Raw genomic sequence first — 20,207 nt, forward strand, 5'->3', positions numbered from 1 at the left:
CTTAAAATGGACAATATCAATGACTTCATTGCAGCTGACGACTTTATCCTTGTGAAAATATTTTCCCTGGTTATTTCCTGCACTTTGGAAATAAATTCAAATATTTCCAAAGTGTACAGAGGAAATTTGGGATCACTAATTGGTGTTTGAATAGAGTTCTTCCAAGTCTCCCAGCAGTTAATAGGGTTGATTTGTAAGACATCATGACCCAAAGTTAATATCACCAGGTTTAGCAGAGCAGAAATTATTGGGCTCCTCTGCCAGTAAAGAGCCTTGATAAATGGTCCAAATGGATGACAGCTTATAAAAAGTTGCTTCATAATATGTTAATTCTGATATTTTGAAAACCTTGCTAATGGTGTGTATGAATATGCTTCTTGTTCCAGCAGTCTGAGAGAATACAAATGCTATTTTCACAGATTGCAGGCAGTGGTAAAGTTTGTGTTGTATCAGCAGGTTAGGATTAATTTTGCACATTTAAAAAAAAATCTTCTTTTTCTGGGCCTCTGCAATGAAGAAATTAGCACTTAATATGTTTATTATTTCAACATTTGTGGGTTTTTTAGGGTTTAAACTTACACTTTACTCTGTGATTTGTTCTCTTCTAAAAAATCCTACAACTTGTTAGGATCTACAATGGGCAATGCTCATTTTAAAATTGGAAACCATTGGGGTTAAGCTACATTTTTGTGTGTATGGAAGAGATTCCAAAATGTTAACATATATTGATTCATGCTCCCTTACTAAAATTCATTAGGCATTAGACACTAGGCTTGAAATTAATAGAAATTGTTAGCTACTATAGCAGTGATTAACAGCATAATAAAAAATAAATCTTATGAATAAATATGTGTTAATGGCAGTTTGTAAAAGCCTATGTGTGAAACTCCATGTTAGAACATGGAGCAAGGAGCAAAGATTGTTCAGTGAAAGCATTCCAATGATATTGGACCAATCACGCTACCACTGGCATCTTGTTAAATGTGCCTTAGCAGACCAGTAGAGATTTGGAGACTTGAGGAATGCATAGAGGACTTCAGTGCTACTCTCTCATGCAGCTCTTTTATAACGTTTAGAGTCCAGAATCTAGCTCTGTGGCGACATCTCCAATGAAGTCAAACCATGAAGATCAGATGCACACACCTCCAGGGAAGGTGATCACCCTTACACGTAGTCCTGGCTGTGTCCGAAATACTGCAGCTGTTCGATCTAACAAAACAGTTACTCCCACCACTGCTTCAGGTTAGTGCACTAACCAGCAAGTCCAAGGAATGGTGATTTATCTGAGAAACTAGACATATACTGTGATCTGTTCTACTCAATTTGGGTTTTATTGCTTCTGCAATAGAGTCAAACCATGATGTGTAAAACAGTGATTTTGAAGACCAGCAGAATTCAAAGATAGTGAAATGACCTGAAGGGCCCTAATAAAAGGTCATCTCAGCCTGAAAGGTTCACTGTTTCTCTTCATAGATGCTATCTGACCTGCTGAATATTACAGCTTAGTGAGTGCTGAAACTGCAGTGCTTGTCTAGTACCCAATTGGAAAATATGTTTGGATGTCACAAATGAGAATAAAAAATATTTATTTATTGAATATTTAATTAGTGATTGTATTATTTTCAGGCATGCGTAATGTACAGAAGACATTGGTGGTGCCATGCTCATCTGGTAGCTCAGGAAATTCAAGCAGTGATGCAGACAGTGGGGTATTTGCTGTTCCTACAATTCTGCCGCCCAACAGTAGGCATAACAAGATATATTCACCCAGCAAGGAGGCTGATCTGACATTCAGGCAACGACTGGATTCTTTCAGTGTGAGTTGAACATTCTCCTGTGAATGAGACTAGGGAACAGAACGAGTGTGCTTTTTACTGTGGTTGATTAATTATGGGGGAGTGTGTTAAAAGATGGGATTGCAATAGTTCACCAGTCAGGCTGGGTCTGGTTCAAGAAGGTGGCTCACCACTAACTTTTCAAGGACAATTGGGGATTGGCAAAAAATGGTGGCTTTGCTAGCAATTCCCACACCCCCAAGAACAACTGAAGAAAAGACACATTATTCCACAGATTCCTTCACTGTCACTGGGTCAAAACCCTGGAACTCCCTCCCTAACAGCACTGTGGCTGTACCTACACCACGTGGACTGCAGGGGTTCAAGAAGGCAGCTCACCACCACCACCTCAAGGGAAACTAGGGATGGGCAATAAATGCTGGCCCAACCAGCGAAGCCCACATCCCGTGAATGAATTTTAAAAATGACTACATTTGAGACTACGAAGAGTAATAACAGCAGCACCTTTTTTGCTGGTTCTGATTTTTCTGAAATCCAAAGAATTGCTTTCATTGATGGGTTAAGTTGGACTGTGCTGATTATTTTATCCTTTCTCTTCTCATCAATAGATCTGATTTAATTGTATTGCTATTGAGCCAGTTGGTGACTGAACTCTTTGGTAGTGCCTGCAGTGCAGGCATTTAATGGCAGCACAATAATAGCAAGACTACTTAAGGAGTTTTGTTCTTTTTCTGGTGACTCAATTTTAGTACAATTTTGTACTTTGTGTGCACAAAGATATTAATTATTGTGTTAAAACATGTAATGATTGAATAATTACTTTAGTAACCGTTAAATGTGGATCTGATTCCAGATCAGGAATGTTAATTATCCTTCCTGATGCTGGAATTAGAGAGCTTTATCCTCTGTTTGTCCGTATTAATATTTTACTGCAGCATGCTGATTTGGTGCCAAAAGTATGAAATGATCCCTTTCCCTAGCACTGATATGCATCACTTTGAGCTCAATTTCACCTTCTCTGTATAACAGAAAATTAATAAAAGATAGAAATTAGACAAGAACAATCCTAATTCAGTATTCAATTTACAGTTACAAACTGCTGAAGTTTGATCTGTGAATATTGCCTCGATGACAATTGAATACATCATTATTCTGAATAGTATGACCTGAGATTAGTAGGGATACAATTTTCTTTTTGGTGTAGTGCACCATAGTTTATGGTTTAGAATCAGTGTAGTTTCAACCTAAAGGGAAGCCATTTGGCACAATAAACTATCCCATTTTCCTGCTCTTTCTCTGTAACCTTTTAATATTTTTTCCCTTTATTTAATTCCATGTCACAGAGCCAATCTTGATCTTTGAAAAGAAATATTCAAAGTAATTGATTGAGTTTTTCATTACTTATCCTTCTTAAGCTCTGTCAAAAACTGGATACTACTTCTGTTAGATTCCTCCTCCTCTCAATTCTGCACTAGTGGATGCATTCCACTATATATTTTCACAGACCTTGTGGATTGCAAGAGTTTTGCATTGGCGTGTGTTGGTTCCTCGTGCAGTGTTTAACAGTGAGATTGATGTTGGAGATAAATCTTGTTTTCTAGGTTATTTATGTTAATCTTCCTCTTGGTGGTAAGCTATGATTAGAAACAACTGGCAGTTAATTCTGTGTACACCACTCAATTCTTGTCACCAAACAGATTAGCTGGTCATTTATTTCATTGGTGTTTGTGAGACCCTGTTCTGTACAAATTGACATTTGCTATACTCACCTACATAACTACCGTGACTACATTTACAAAGTAATTCATTGATTAGGAAGTGTTTTGACACATCCTGACCAGAAGAAAGGTACTATTATAGACGCAGGTTTTTTTCTGTATTATGTCAATCTCACAACATTGCTAAAGCACGAGAAGCAGGAAATCATTCCTGTGTCAACTATTGCTCCTTTCACTAACTGTAAAACTGATCTGAGTCTGGACGAGATTACATTTTGACAATCCTAGCTCTAACAATGACCCATGAGACATAGGAGCAGAAGTAGGCCATTAGGACCACTGCATCTGCCCTGCCGTTCAATGAGATCATGGCTGATCTGATAATCCTCAATTCCACTTTCCTGTCTTTTCCCCATAACCCTTGATTCCCTTACTGATTAACAATCTGTCTGTCTCAGCCTTGAATATACTTAACAAACCAGCCTCTCCAGCCTTCTGCGGTAAAGAATTCCACAAAATGACTACCCTCTGAGAGAAGAAGTTCCTCATCATCTGTTTTAAGTGGGTGCCCCCTTACTCTGAAATTATGCCCTCTGGTCCTAGACTCTCCCACAAGGGGAAACAACCTCTCAGCATCTACCCTGTCAAGCCCCCGAGGATTCTTATAAGTTTCAATAAGGTCGCCTCTCAATCTTCTAAACTCTGCTGAGTACAGGCCCAACCTACTCAACCTCTCCTCATAAGAAAATCTTTCCATACCCGGGATCAACCTAGTGAACCTTCTCTGGACTGCCTCCAATGCCAGTATATCTTTCCTTAGATAAGGGGACCAAAATTGTTCACAGTATTCTGGGTGTGTTCTAACTAGTCCCTTATGTAGTTTTAGCAAGACTTCCCTATTTTTATACTCCATTCTCTTTGAAAAAAAGGCCAACATTTGATTTGCCTTCCCTATTACCTGTTGAACTTGTTGAGACTCCCAAATCCCTCTGTGCTGCAGCTTTCTGCAGTCTTTCTCCATTTAAATAATATTCGGCTCCTCTATTCTTCCTGCCAATGTGCAAAACCTCACATTTTCCCACATTATATTCCACCCGCCATGTTTTTGCCCACTCACTTAACCTGTCTGTATCCTCGTCATCCTCACCACTTGCCTTCTCACCTATTTTGTGTCATCTGCAAACTTGGCAATAGTACATTCAGTTCCCTCATCTAAGTCATTAATATATATTGTAAATAATTGAGGCCCCAGCACTGATCCCTGTGGCGCTCCACTAGTTACAGGTTGCCATCCTGAAAATGGCCCCCTTATCCCAACTCTCTGTCTTCTATTGGTTAGCCAAGCCTCTATCCGTGCTAATATACTACACCCAACACCGTCTTATTAAGGAGCCTTATGTGTGGTATGTTATCAAATGCCTTTTGGAATCCAAATATGTTACATCTACTGGTTCCCCTTTATCTATCCAGCTTATTACCTCAAAGAATTCTAATAAATTTGTCAGGCATGATTTCCTCTTCATGAAGCCATGCTGACTCTGCTTGATTTAGATTATGTATTTCTAAATGCGCTGCTATTACATCCATGACCCACTTTGCATTGAGAACCAGCTAAAGGCTTCTAGAAAACTTAAAAGGAGAGTACTTATTAGTGATCGTGATGTTCATCAGTAGGCTTAAGTATCTGTGCTTTTTTTGATAACACTGTTGCTATTTCAGAGACCACCAGACATTTACTTACCCAAGCAAAGGAAGTTACGGAATAATCGTCCACGCAAGCCACTGGTGGTTCAGGTAAAAAATTGTTTACATGTTTGAGAAGTAAAGTTTTGAGCCCTTGATGTTCTTTTCACCACAAAATTTGTACGATGAATGTGATAATTTCACATTCTGCATACATAATTGCTCAATTTTGTCCAAATTGATTGACGTATTGAGTGTAAATGTGTATTGTTTCCACCCCATTGTGTATATTACAGTAAATAGAGGCATGTATTTGTATTTCTCGCTGCGATATAAATAGGCTTGACGAACAATGATTTGTGTCACTTTGACTCAGCTGGTAGCACTCTTGCTTCTAGGTCAAATAAATTGTGTGTTTAACCTTCCAATGCAGTAATGAGGGAGTGCCGCATCATTGGATGTACTGACCATCAAAGGAGAGGCATAACTGTTTAGTGGTTCCAGCAGACGTAAAAGAACCCATAGCTCTATTCTTTGAATAATATTGAGTTTTACCAGTGTGCTGACCAATTTTACCCCCTTAGTTGGTACTACCAAATTTACAGATTATACCAAATGTACAGATTATCTGGTCATTTATCTCATTGCTATCTGTGGAGCTAATGGAATATTGGCTCCATGCTCATTCCATTGAGATCTTATTCTCAACATGGTTACAGCGAGGAGTTGCAAAATAGAAGTTGTGTGCTTCCTCGTGGAGAGGAAGAATCACAGAACCACATCCTGCTGCAGACTAGCTTGATCAGCTAGATGGAGACATGAGACCAGTTCGTCTGGCCTTTGGTTGCAGTAGGTCTGTGGGCAAGGCAAGCAAGCAGAGAGAATATGGGAAATAGATTGAAAGGAAACTAGAGAAAAATTAGAGGGGTAACTATCATACAAAGAATTGCATTAGTTGGATTTATATTTCTATTCCTGTCATATTTTGTTGCGTTTTACTTGGGAAACATTCAAGTGGGCAAAAATATTAACTCCCATCTCAAAGAATGGGCACATTTAAAGTTCATTTGAATGTTGCCAAATAGTAGTTTATCAACTAACGTTTCTCAGCTAAATATGTACAAATTCTTCTCTTCATAAAGAGCAAAATATTCATTTGGTTAATAATAAACCATATTCTGTTTAAACTGAAGTTTCTGTTTTGCTTCTTGCTGAGTAAAACATTCTTGTTTCTCTAATCTTTTTACAGAGAACTCTGTTACCACGACCAACTGGAAATTCCTCTCAACATGTTTGTTCCTTTTCTATCTTGTCCAATTCTGCCACAGGTATCTATAATCACTCAAACAGATCAGCAGAATAATATAAACAGAAAATGTTGGACATACTAGGCAGGTTAGGCTGCATCTGTGGAGAGAAAACCAGAGCTAACGGGCTGAACTTCCATGACCCTGGGGTGGCAGGGTTAGAGGTGGGGCTTTGAGACTGGCAAAGGAGGGCAAGAAAGTAGTTGTGTGTCGCACCAGGGTGGCTCCCTGATGTATTCCAGCCACTGGGGAACATTCCCAGAGGCAATGTACCTGGGGGCAAGCGGATTGGTGCTTGCACCACAGAGGCAGTCAACTAGCTTGTATAATTAAGCCTCCAATTAGGGTGATTTCACTGGCTGGCCAGCATTTTGCTGGTGGCAGAGCAGCCCCCACCTCGTGGAGGCTGCCAGCGGTGACCTCTCTGTGGCAATCCAGGAGGGCCTTCAGAGCCAGAAGCTCCATTCCCCAAAGGGATCCCAGGAAACCACCAAGAAGAGGAGTTTTACCCCTAAACTGAGGAGTTTGTCTGCTTCCTCCTCCTGACTCCTTGAGAATTTTAGTTACGAGGAAAGATTGGATAGACTTGGGTTAATTTCCTTGGAGCAGAGGAGATTGAGGGGGGACATGATTGAGGTGTATAAAATTATGAGGGGCATAGATAGGGTAGACAAGAAGAAACTTTTCCCCTTGGTGGAGGGATCAATAACGAAGGGGCATAGATGTAAGGTAAGGGGCAGGAGGTTTAGAGGGATGTGAGGATGAATTTTTTCACCCAGAGGGTGGCGAGAATCTGGAACTCACTGCCTGAAAAGGTGGGAGAGGCAGAAACCCTCATAACATTTAAGAAGTATTTGGATGTGCGGTTGCGATGCCATGGCTGGTACTGGAAAATGGGATTAGAATAGTTAGGTACTTGTTTGACTGCTGCAGACTTAATGGAAAGAAGGGCCTTTTTCTGTGCTGTAGACCTCTATAGCTAATATATTTAATTTAACCCCTTCAGTAGTGCCTCCATTTTGAGGTACTCTTGAGGTCTCCTACCTGCCTTAGCATTGGAAGCCTGCACACCTTCCTTAGTAAGCCAGTTAGGAATATCGCTGTGCCAGTCATGCTGCCATTAAGTGCTGGCTCGGGTCCCCATTTAATCCTGAAGCTTGCGAGCACATCCTGTCCAGCATTTCATCTGAACTGGAAAAAGTTAGAGATACGACAGATATTGAGCAAGTGCAGAGGCAGGGCAAGGAGAGAGGGGAGGTAAGAACTAAAACGAAGATCCATGATGAGGTAGAAGGCAGGCGAGACTGAATGATGAGTGGTTTGGTGGGTAACAAACAAATTGGGGTATTAATAGGACAAGTAAAGAGACTGATTAGACAGGGCAAAAATGATGGTGAACAAGTCAAATGGAACTCCGGTTAGAGAGATGAGCAGAACATCTTCAAGCTGGGCACCTCTAGAAGAGAAGTGTCAGTGAATTAAACACGAATACAGAATAAGCATAATAACATGTCATTTTGGAATGTTCCTTAAGTTTCAAATTTGAACTGAAGGTTTTGATTAATGGCAGCAACTGTGGTAATCCAGAGACATCGAGGACAAATTCAAGTGCTCTACTGGCACCTGTATACCTAACAATACCTGCCTACAATATGCCTTGATCCCTCCCTTGCCCCTGTGTTTTGGACCGCTTGTCAAATATCAGCCATGGATAAGCTATAATTTCCTCCACTTAAATGTTGTGGAGGGAAAGCCCAGTGATTTGGGCCCCTGCCACAAATCTCTGCTTTTGCCATCGATTTCATCCTCGTCCCACTGCTTGTCTCAGGCTGAACCAGACTGTTTGCAAACTTATTCAACCCTGAGTCAAGTTTCTAAGGCCTAGGATCATAGATTAGTACAGCAGAGTACGACCTATCAAGTCTCCCTTTGCTCTTGCTTCAGTCCATCTGCTGCATCCATGCCCTTGTCACTTCCAGCCTCAGCTATTTCAGTGCTTTCCTGGCTGACATTTCATCCTTCACCCTCTGTAAACTTCAGCTTATTCAAAACACTGCCCATATCCTATCGCACACCAAATCTTTCTCACCCATAAGTCTAACTCTTCTAACCATTATTTGTTACTGGTCCCCAATGCCTCAAATTTTAAATTCTCACACTTCTGTTGCTATAACCTATTCCAGCCCCGCAACCTCAACCACTCCAGAATGCTTTGTTTCTCTGACTTTGGCCTTGTGCATCCACCTCTCCTTTCACCCTACAATTGGTGACTATGCCTTCAGCAGTCAGAGCTAAACACTCTGGAATTCCCACCCCTCCCCTTCTCCCTCTTTCCTGTAAAACCCTGCTGAAAATCCATCTCTTTGACAATGTTGCTCTTCTTTGTAGCAATGCTACAGTTACTATCCAGTAAAAGCACTGACAACTCCCCCCATTCCCCTCTTTCTCCACCGCCCCCCTGCCCAGCCCCCATTGACTGTTGTGAACTCTATGCTTTTCTATGTTTTAGGTACAGGCTCGTTCCGTCCTCTTCAATCATCACTTTCCAAAGCATCTTTAGCTCGTCCTATTGTTCCAAAAGCCATTCCATCATCTACCAGCCAGCTCTCCAGTAAGTTGCAAATGTTTCAAAAGTTATCTGTTTTAAAGAACTGCAAATGTGTTGCTTTAAATTTTGTGTGCCTTTCATTTTTTTCCGTTTTCCACTTTACTTTTTGGCCCTCTTGATTTGTAGACTGCGAAGAGCTATAAGCAATCTATTTTTATTGAGAAGATCTAGGAACTAGCCAAGAAAGTACATCTAGGTGCATAATCATATGTTGCAGCTACGTTCTAAAAGTTATGCCAAATGCTGTCATCTTTCAAGGAATATCAGGCTCAATTACCTGCTATTGCCTCAGTAATTTACAGAACATAACTTGCAGATATTTTATGGTAGAAAAATTTAGCATTATTCCTCTGGGTTTTGTGATAGCAAGCAGCAATTCTGCTTTTGTTTTACAAGTAACCATAGCTCTGTTATATTCCCAGCTATTAGTTGTAACACTACCTTGATTATACGTCTCACCCTCATTGTAAAAACTCTACTCTTGCTATAGCTCCATTGGTCAATTACTTCTGAGTTTCAGATCCCATCCTGTTGTTAGAGCATATTTTGTGGTATTCCAATCAGATTTCTTTTTAATGTAGTTAATTCACTGTTGTTAAATAATTCTGTTCCTGTTTATTTGAATTATCATTTTCTTATGATACATTATCATTATCTGTTAACAATACTTTGCGAAAGCTTTCTCTCATAAACTTTGCCTAAGCAGACCTGTTTAGGGAAACATTCTGCTCATTTCACTACTGTGGTGCCGATCATGCTAAGATGTACTTGTCGATTTCCAAATTGCAGCAGAGGCTTTTTTTAAATATGTATTGAAACAAATGTGATGTAAGTGGAGTAAATTGGTCAAACTGTTTCTTTTGCACCAGGTGCAATCGACATGGCAGCTAAATCAGCAGGCATAATTCCAGGCAGCCCAGTCCAGACCCTTGATGCAGAAGGATCGCAAGATTTGACCTCTTTGTCAACAGAAGGAGTTTCTATAGTGACCTCAGACCAAGAGTTATCCTCAGTCCATCAGAATGGAAGCTGTACAACAGCAACCTCGACAGGGGTGAGTGTCATTGGCCATTAGCACTTACTGTTCTGTAAGCTGTATTTTTGTGTCATTCCTTCTGAATATGGTACTCCAAGCTCTGGTGTTTATCTGAGTTAAATTCTAAGTCTACAGCATGCCTCTAATTAATGTAGTTACCTTGAATAATTTTGCTCATAATTGCGTGGGCCTAGTGTGTGATTATTATGCGTTTCACCATTGTTGATGCAAACAGCTAAAACACATTCATGGTATTGCACATATGTTACTCTATTGAGTTACTGATTATGATTGGAAGGGGCAGGCTGGTGACAATGGGGGTCTCCTTAGCACCCACAGTCCTAAGTGAGCAATTCTGTTCTCCTATGCTGTAAAAATGCTCAGAAAGGGTAGCACTTTCATTGTATCAAGCTTTCTTGTAATTGAGAACCATAGCTGCTAGGTGGGAGTCACTAGCTTATGGCCAGGATTTCCAGGGGCGGGGATGGGGCCCACTCACCGACGCGGGATGATGTCGAGCGGAACTCCTGACGTCATCCTGCCCCATTTCAATTTTCAGATGGACGGAGGCTCAGTGGAATTAGCTATGTGCCCACCGACCTGTCAGTGACCAATTGAGGCCATTGACAAAGTCATTAAACTAATTAATGGACCTGCCTGTCCAACCTTAAGGCTGGCGGGCAAGCCCAGAGCTCCAGCGGGCTTCTGATAAAACCTGAAACCTCATCCACTGGCGGGATGAAGTTTCATGTCCATTTTTAAAAAGTGTAATAACGTTTATGTCCTTTTTATTAACATGTCCCATCTCTTGTGACATTGTCACATGTGGGGGACATGTTAATAATATTTCAAATTTTTCTATTTTTAAAGTTTTTAGCACTGTCAGTAATCTCCCTGAGACAGCACTTAGCCTCAGGGAGATGAGTGCACTGTCTCGTACGCATGCGTGAAAGAGCACATCCTCGGCTCAGGGAATCATCCCACCCCCCCCCCGCGCCACCGGCATATGTGCACTCCCTTGTGGATGTCATGCTGGGCGGGCCTTAATTGGCCTGTCCACTTAAAATGGTGGGGTGTCGATCGGAGGAAATTCTGCCCTGTCTGTGGTGCCCAGCAGCCTCAGCCTGCAGCTAAATGTAACATTGTAAAGGTTCAAAGGGCCTAAAAACCATCATGTGAAATTGTAGAAATATTCTTATTTCATATACTTAAGTTTTAAAGAAAATAGAAATTCTTTTTAAGAGGCTAGACTAGAGGGAAAGATGCAGGATTTAAATATGCTCACTGTTGTCATCCAGTCATGATCTAGGGTTGGTGGCCCTCATTTTCTTAACACTATTGTGCATAAAAATAAAAAGGCAATTAATATGAGGCAGCCACTTGCCCCCTCTGATCCTGTTGCCTATCCACTTGATGTTAACCTGCTCTTTTGAGCAGGTGAATGGGATGCCCACAGGAACAAAAGGGAGCCCTTCTATGAAGGGCCAAGTCGTCTCTTTATGTGCCATAAACAGTCTTTGATTCTATGATTCTTTAAATATGCACATTGGGTCCCAAAGATGTCAGTGGCATCTGGCTACATTATTAGTCTAATTTGTACAGCTCAGTTTCTTCAGTTGATGAGCTATCAGAAATAACATTGGTCTTGAGAGGTCTTTTCACGAAGAATAATTGAATACAAGTTTATTGGATGATTGAAAGATACCCTCGCTATTGCAAGTTGATATACCGCAAACTCAGCTATCTTGTGACTTTAGTGGAAAGTGGTGGAAGGCACTTGAGTGTTCCACTGTACGTTAGTGTATATCCAATTTATACAAAATATATTAACCTGTGTATAAAAATATATAAAAATTGAAAATAAAAATGGCATTTAAACTGTCACATGCAGTTGTGAAATCCATCAGAACTTTTCTTGAAAATGTTCCTTTCTGTGAGATATGTTGCTCTTTTTAAACCCTGCTTTTTATACACTTGCTTCGCCTGGAGAATGAATTTGATTGTCTTGACTGAGGGGGTTCTTCCTGCAGCTTTTAGCTATGTTCTCTGTGGGTTAAATGACTCAGCTTTAACCTCTAATGTGTATTTGTTTTCTGCACAGAGGGATCTCGAAAAACATACACTTCAGAATGGCCTGCCTTCTCCATCAAGCGAAACTCCCAACACATTGTTCACTTCTCCTCCAAATGTCTCAGCGCTCCTGGATATATCATTGCCAGGACCTCCAGAGGATACATTGTCCCAGGGTGGACCCCACAGTCAAATCAGCGACTCCATCATTGAGCTTGCTATCAACTCCACTCAGTATGTTGGTGGTAAGTGGAAGAAATTATATTCGACTGGTGTGTGGTGTACCGTAGCTTGCACTATTGGCTAATTTGAAAAATAGGAAATAGTAAAGGTGTCTCTGATAAAGCACTGTTATAGCAATGTCAATGATAGAATAAAAGTAGGAAACTCATCTGTTGAGAAAACTAATAGTTTAAAGTAGTAATAATCTGTTGAAACATGGTTTCAAAGTTAACATTAGAATAATACATGGAGAGTTAGCTGTGTTTACAGCACTCTGTGGCTGGGAGTCACTTATTTTTACACATGTATGTTTTATTTCCACATGAATATTGATTTGTACTATTGCATTGTCATTCCTCATTTGATAGCCTGTGAATTGTCACAGGACAATTAGGTGTGTAACCTGCTCTTAAAGAAAAATCTTGCATTTATATATTGATTCTTATGAACTCAGGATCACAGAATTGTTAGTGTAGAAGGAGGTCATTCGGCCCATCATGTCTGCATCGGCTTTCTGAGCATTTTAACTTAGTGCCGATCTCCTGCCTTTTCCCCACAACCTTATACATTGTTTCTATTTAAATAATCATCCAATGCAGTCTTGAATGCCTCAATTGAACCTGCTTCCACCACACTTCCAGGCAGCACATTCCAAACCCTAACTACTCATATGTGAAAAAGTTTTTCTCACCTCGCATTTGCTTCTTTTGCAAAACACGTTAAAACGGTGCCCTCTGGTTCTCAATCCGTTTATGAGTGGGAACAGTTTCTCCCTATCTACTCTGCCCAGGCCCCTCATGATTTTGAAAACTTCTATCAAGTCTCCTCTCCAAGGAAAACAGTCGTAACCTCTCTAATCTTTCCTCATAAGTGTAGTGTCTCATTCCTGGAACCATTCTCGTAAACTTCTTCTGCACTCCCTCCATTGCGTTCATATCCTTCCAATAGTGCGGTGCCCAGAACTGTACACGGTACTCCAGCTGAGGTCTAACCAGTGTCTTATTTAATTTCATCATAACCTCCCTGCTCTTGTACTCTATGCCCTTATTAATGAAGCCTAGAATACTGTATGCTTTAGATACGGCTCCCACCACCTGTCCCGCCACCTTTAATGACTTATGTACATATACACCCAGGTATCTCTGCTCCTGCACGCCCTTTAGAATAGTATCCTTTAATTTATGCTGTCTCCCCGTGTTCTTTGTATTAAAGTGTATCACCTCACGCTTCTCCGCATTGAACTTTATCTACCCACTTCACCAATGTGTCAATGCCCTTTTGAAGTTCTACACTGTCCTACTCACAGTTTACAATTTTCCCAAGTTTGGTGTCATCTGCAAACTTTGTAATTGTCTCCTGCACAGTAAGATCCAGATCATTTTTATATATATATAATGTATCAGGAAAAACAAGGGCCCCAACACTGACCTCTGGGGAACTCCACTACAAACCACCTTCCAGCCCGAAATATACCCATTAACCATTTTACTCTGTTTCCTATCCCTCAGCCAATTTTGTATCCACGTTGCTACTGCCCCTTTCATTCTATGAGCTATAACTTTCCTGTTGTGTGGCATTGTATCGAATACCTTTTGAAAGCCCAAATACACCGTATCGACAGCCTTTCCTTCATCAACAATCTCTGTTACCTCTTCAAAAAACTCTAGGATGTCCCAAAGTGCTTTATAGCTAATGAAGTATTTTGAAGTGTAGTCACTGGTATAATGTAATTTACTCACAGCACCAGTTTCTGACCTATTTCACTTCTTCTGTTTTAACAGGTGATGGTGCTTCTCTTTCTCCGACAAAGTTGAATGGTAGTGACAGCTCAAAGAGTCTCCCATCTCCCTCAGCCAGTCCTCAACGTAACTGGATTCCTTCTCCCACGCACGATCCACAGTGGTATCCAAATGATTCTGGTGATTCGTCGTTGGGTAGTCTGCTGTGTAAGTGTTTTATAATTTATTGTCCTCCAGGAGGTGTGTTACACCCCATCATGGCTTACATTCCTTAAGCATACCAACATACCTTGCAAAGTCTCATTCCCATTTTAAATCTCTAGATTCATCATGAGACAGTGACTTGTTTTTCTGTTCCCATTCAGCCTCTTCCCATTTCCACAGTCAGTGAGAGATTCAATGTGACTAACTCTTCAAAAGCTTAATGCTGTACTTTTTAAAAATGTTTTGTATCGTGGTTCTCTGGATACCATAAATACACAACATATCTAGCTTGCCTGTCCCATGTCTTTGTCACTTAAACTTTTCTCACGAGTGAAGCTTTTTTAAGGTGTTGTGTGTGTCTGTAGAAATGCACATATAGTGTGGAATACAATAATAATAATCCCATTACTGGCTGGTCAGAAGGTAGCATCAGCAAGGACCTCAGGACAGCGCTCTGTCATGAGCCAGGATGACACTCCACCATAACTTCCACACCAGAAGTTATAGGATGTTTAGTACAGAAAAAAAGGGTAAATAAGCATCTAGTGTTGATTCAAATAATGTTTATTTGGAGAATGGGGGAGATCTATTAAATTAATCCCATGAGGAGTGCTAGGAAGTCTGGTATAATATTTTGTTTGACACATCCCACTTATTCCAAATCTGATATCATTACATGTCATATTCTTCATCCACTGTTTTTGTTGGTTAGTAATGTTGGGATTGGATATGAGCCATAACTATGTGTCACCATCGTTACCATCCAGGTTAAAAGATTTTTATATTGCAGGCAAAATTTTAAGAACATACGAATTAGGAGTAGGAGTAGACCACTCTAGCCTGTTCTGCCATTCAACAAGACCATGACTGGTCTGATTTTTAACCTCAACTTCACATTCCTGCCTACCCCCGATAACCTTTCACCCCCCCTGCTCCTCAAGAATTTATCTACCTCTGCCTTAAAGATATTCAAGGACTCTGTCTCACCCGCCTTTTGAGTACAAGAAGTCCAAAGTGTCTCAACCCTCAGGGCAAAAATGTTTTCCTCATCTCTGCCCTAAACGGGTGACCCTTTATTTTGAAACAGTGACTCCAAGTTCTAGAAAGAAAAGCTTTTACTTATCTTCTGTATCTCAGAAACATCCCAGAGCATTTCAATGAATGACTTTGAATTATATTGGCTGTTATATAGGAAAACCTGGTAGTCATTTGGTGCAAGGCAAAATTCCAAAAACAACAGTGAGGTGAAAGCAGGTAACCTGTTTTTGATGTTAGTTCAGAGTGGAATGTTGGCAAGGATTCTGGAAGAGCTTGCTGCTTTTCTTCAGCAAGGGTTATGGGATATTTAATGCCCATCTGAACAAGCAAATAGGGCCTAGATTTAATGTCTGTTTTTTGAATTTTTATACTGCTTACACTAGATATTTTAGCTTCTGTATTTCAAATTACTGTTGGTGAGTTGTAACCTCCCACATTCTGAATAATATTTTTAATTATCCTGATGGCTCATTAAAATGTTCTGATGTTTTCAGCACATTGAACCCTTCAGCCATTAAATGTATCCATTGCCTCCACAGGATTCTGCTTGTGTTTAGAAGGCAGTAGAATAACATTACACTAGACTTTGTTTAGGTTTTATGTGGCAATTTTAAAAATAGAACAAATGCATTCTGTAGCAAAAATTTTTCAGTACTTAAACTTTGTTTAAGCTTCTCATATGTTAGAAAATAATAGTTTGCCCCAAACTAAGTTGCAATTAGTTATTAATGTAGCGGTCCTCTTTAATCCTTTTTTCACTAACTATAGAAGTTAATCTGGTTTATCTAATTCTCTTAAATTCTTGTAAGCCCCTGTTTGAACGTCCCAGATGAAACTCAAAGTGTGGGCTGATAAATATCTCAAAACTTGGGTGGGGGTGCTTTGCGAATTTAATGAATTGCTCATTAATTGTTAATGGCTGCAAATTAGAAATGGATAAACAAATCACATGTTTATGTTTAAAATGAAGTGACTTGTCTCCTTCCTTCAAGCCTACTGCCTAGAAACTAGTTGAATAGTCATTGTGACAATTTATCAACTAAAGTTGAGCTGAGACTGGAACTTGGTTTAATCCCTATGTATTGTGATAGAATTAAAGTAGCTAGTGCCAAGATGGATCCTTGACACATGTTCTTCTACTTTATCATCATCTCATCCAAAGGATGAAATGTCCGCAATGTAGTACTCCTTCAGAGTACTCCAAAAGCGTTAATGTAACTTATGTACTCCAGTCCTGCAGTTGGCCTATAACCCACAATCTTCCAACTCGGAGAAAGGTGTGCTATCATCTGAGCCAAGCTGACACTAAAAAAGTGATGAGGTTGAGCCAAGCTGACACTAAAAAAGTGATGAGGTTGAATCCTGACCTTGAAGGGACCTGTGTTATTATTTAGTGCTTATAGCATACGTTCTCTTTAAAAGAAATGCAGTGTATTCATTCAGGATGTTTTGGGTTGTTTGTAGCAAGCCTAATATCACCTGAAAAAGGGCGGAAGATGCTAACAACTGGCAACTGCAATAGCAATAGCAACTCTCTGCTTGGAACAAGCCTATTGGATGGAAACTCCAGGGATTCTTTTGTGTCCCGCTCACTAGTAGACGTCTCGGAGGTAGGAAGATGGCCTCCATTTGACATGTGACCTAAGCAATGCTTTAATAAGAAAATTCAAAGTACCTTTTAAAAAAAAATCAAGCATGTGATTGAGTATTTAAGGCTCAAGTCTAAGCTACCAAGGTTTTTTTTTAGTGTATGAATGTTAAGTTCCGCAAATGGCTAATAGAGTTTTCCAAGTTGAATATTCTTGGCAGAGTAACAGAAGATGATTTCGAGACATTGAGGTCCTTGTAAAAATAACTTAGTTGCTATGGGAACATATTGAGTGAATGCTGCAACTATTGATCTTTCAGTTGGCAGAATTCATCAGTGGAATTAAACTTAGTTGACACCCATTTGACCTTAAATATTCCAACATATTTCAGTACCTTACAATTTCAATCTTGGTGGAGAAAAAAATATGCTTTGTGATCAGCAGCTTTAGCTAATTACATATTTTAGTGGATGAGTCCCTAATTAATATCGGTCTGAAATATTTGGTATAAGTTGTTGTCGAGTGATCATTAATATTTTCCCGGCTGCTAAATTTAAAAAAACAGCGGAATTCTCTATAATCAAGTGGCATGGAACTTTGCAGCTTTTATTACCATTTTTATTCAGAGATCAAAGGTCCTGCTCAGAAATGATAATATTGTTCTTGTACAAAAATAGTTCAACCTGGTGCCTTTTTAAGTTTCTAAACACTGTTAAGTCTAATCGCTCCAAAAGTGTGTGAAGCTCCTATTATCCAACATTCCCATTCTTTCTTGGGCCTACTGCTAAGTTTACAAAAATGTACTCTTCAGTATGCATTAGTATAACATAGCTTTAATTCTGAATTGGCCGTGAGTCATAGTCCTAACAGCTCAAAAGTGGGCCACTTAGTCTGCCGAATCCCTGCCAGCTCTCTGTACAGCAATCCAATCAGCCCTACCCAAACCCCTCAACCCCCAAAGCCCTGTGTGTTTATTTCCCTCGAGTGGCCATCTCTGCTTCCATCACTCGCATGGGCTGCAAGTTTGAGAACATTACCACCTGCTGCATAAAAAAGCTGTTCTTCATGTCACCCCTACAACTCATGCACTTCTACTAGTCCTTGTACCATGAGCTAATGGGAACAGCTTTTCTTTGTCTGCCTTATCTAAACGTGTCACAATCTTGTACACTTCTATCAAATTTCTCCTCAAACTCCTTTGCTCCAAGGAGAGCAACCCCAGCTTCTCCAACCTTGCCTTGGAGCTAAAATCTCTCATCCATGGAACCATTCTGGTAAATCTCCTCTGCACCCTCTCGAGGATCATCACATTCTTCCTAAAATGTGTTGACCAGAACTGGACACAATACTCTAGTTGCGGCCTAACCAGAGCTTTATAAAAATTCAATTTAACTTCCCTGCTTTTGTACTCGATGCCTCTATTTATGAAGCCCACGATCCCATGTGCTTTAATAACTCCTCTCTCAATATGCTCTGTTACCTTCAAAGATCTATGCACATGAATCCCAATCTCACTCTGTCACTGTACACATTAGAACTGTGTCATTAAATCTCTATTTCCTCTCCCTATCCCTTCTGCCAAAACAAATCACCTCACACTTCTCTCTACTAAATTCCATCTGCCACTATTCTGCTCACTCTGCTAGCTTATTATGCCCTGTTGCTGTCCATTGGTATCATCCTCATTGTTTGCCACAGCTCCATGTTTGGGATAATTGGCAAATTTTTAAATTTTACTCTGTATTCCAATATCCAAGTCACTCCTACATATCAAAAAAGCAGTGATGCAGCATTTCAGATCTAAACTTTCAGACGAAGGCTAATTCAAAGGAAGGTTTAGAATCACTTTGGAAAAAAGAATATGGAATGACACCTATGTTGTTGGCCTGCTGAACTGTGAAGCCACTTTGAAGTATTTTTATTTCATAGCTGGCATATTGGCGCCACAGTGTTCATCTGAGGGAAGCATATCTATTTCATTCCTCCCTCACCCTATTATCCCCACCGTCAAAAAACAAAGGAAGTAAAACAAAAAAAAAAATGACCATATGCGCCAGGCAGGCAGTAGCAGAGAAAGGGAGAAAAGAAAGGAGAACTTAAATTCTCATTTAAAGAATCTGTGCTTTATGTTAGATCATGAACTCATTTTCAGACTTGTTGTCTTTATTGTCCAGGTCGACTCTCAGCTGGTGTGCATGATGAATGAAAGCAGTGTGGATTACATTGCCCGTTTTAATGACCTCGCCCAAGAGCTCTCGGGGTCTGAAACTTCAAGGAAGGAGATGCTTTTTGACAGTGGCCCTCCAATTGGTGACCTCTCTCAGTAAGGTCATGAACCGAACAAAGGGGTACATTTAGAGCCCCCTATTTCTCAGCACCTTGCCAATTAAGCTGCCCATAACGGGCATTGACTACTGGAGGATCCATTTGTAAATGACACTGAGAGTTTTGAAAAATGTGCAATAAGCTTGACAGTACTTCCCGTGAATCAGTATTAGATTTATGATAACATTAAACTGGCAGTCAGTGACATTGTGTGAAGCTACAAAACAGAAGAGGCCAAAAGGATCCTGCGATGGGACTGAACACTAGAGGGAAATTCTCTTCCAATGTCTGAAACTGAAATGCAGTGCTTGGGTTAGGCACGGAAACAAAACCATTTGCAAGAACTTGGGGTTTTGTTGCAGATCTGGTGATGTTCTTATGGTTTGTACCAAATTATTGCTGGATTGATAAAGAATGTTCTGAGAGAGTTATACAAACCTTTTGTTATATATAACACACCCATTTGTGCTTTCCACTAAAAGCAAAGCAGTAGTAATCCTATTGGGGATGTAAAACATTAGAGACTGTATTCAATCTGAACGAATGTGTTATAATACATGGCTCACATGGTTGTAGTGATTATTCTGTTGGTGTGAGACTGATTATGGTACAAGGAGATCATTAAAATGATAACTTATGCTAACGGTAGCTTATGCTTAATGCATTTGGTCCCCGTTGTAGCAGTGTGCCCTTAAAAGTCTGCCTAACGTACAGTGGGTACTTTTGAGAATTCTATTTGAGCTGCATGGTGCTGATGCCGAGCATGCTTAGAAAGTGCACACATAATGTGCACTTATGAACTGAAGAACTAGACAGTTAAAATCAAGTCTCAGATGGTCACTTTAAGAATTAAATCCATTTCTTAATCTGCA

At 40.1% G+C, this 20,207-nt stretch overlaps 1 protein-coding gene across 2 annotated transcripts in view; it reads left to right on the plus strand.

Moving 5' to 3' along the window:
- The window catches only part of cramp1 (cramped chromatin regulator homolog 1), a 53,507-nt gene extending 33,300 nt beyond the window's left edge, over nucleotides 1–20,207 (plus strand). For both annotated transcript variants that reach the window (XM_041206215.1, XM_041206216.1), the window contains exons 11-20: nucleotides 1,077–1,242; nucleotides 1,627–1,817; nucleotides 5,234–5,308; nucleotides 6,447–6,525; nucleotides 9,014–9,115; nucleotides 9,982–10,166; nucleotides 12,250–12,463; nucleotides 14,222–14,386; nucleotides 16,886–17,031; nucleotides 19,185–20,207. In XM_041206215.1, coding sequence (XP_041062149.1) covers nucleotides 1,077–1,242; nucleotides 1,627–1,817; nucleotides 5,234–5,308; nucleotides 6,447–6,525; nucleotides 9,014–9,115; nucleotides 9,982–10,166; nucleotides 12,250–12,463; nucleotides 14,222–14,386; nucleotides 16,886–17,031; nucleotides 19,185–19,337 — 1,476 coding nt within the window. In that variant the 3' untranslated portion in view covers nucleotides 19,338–20,207. The remainder of the gene's footprint in view (nucleotides 1–1,076; nucleotides 1,243–1,626; nucleotides 1,818–5,233; nucleotides 5,309–6,446; nucleotides 6,526–9,013; nucleotides 9,116–9,981; nucleotides 10,167–12,249; nucleotides 12,464–14,221; nucleotides 14,387–16,885; nucleotides 17,032–19,184) is intronic.

Source organism: Carcharodon carcharias, chromosome 15, assembly GCF_017639515.1.
Source record: "Carcharodon carcharias isolate sCarCar2 chromosome 15, sCarCar2.pri, whole genome shotgun sequence".
NCBI lineage: Eukaryota > Metazoa > Chordata > Chondrichthyes > Lamniformes > Lamnidae > Carcharodon > Carcharodon carcharias.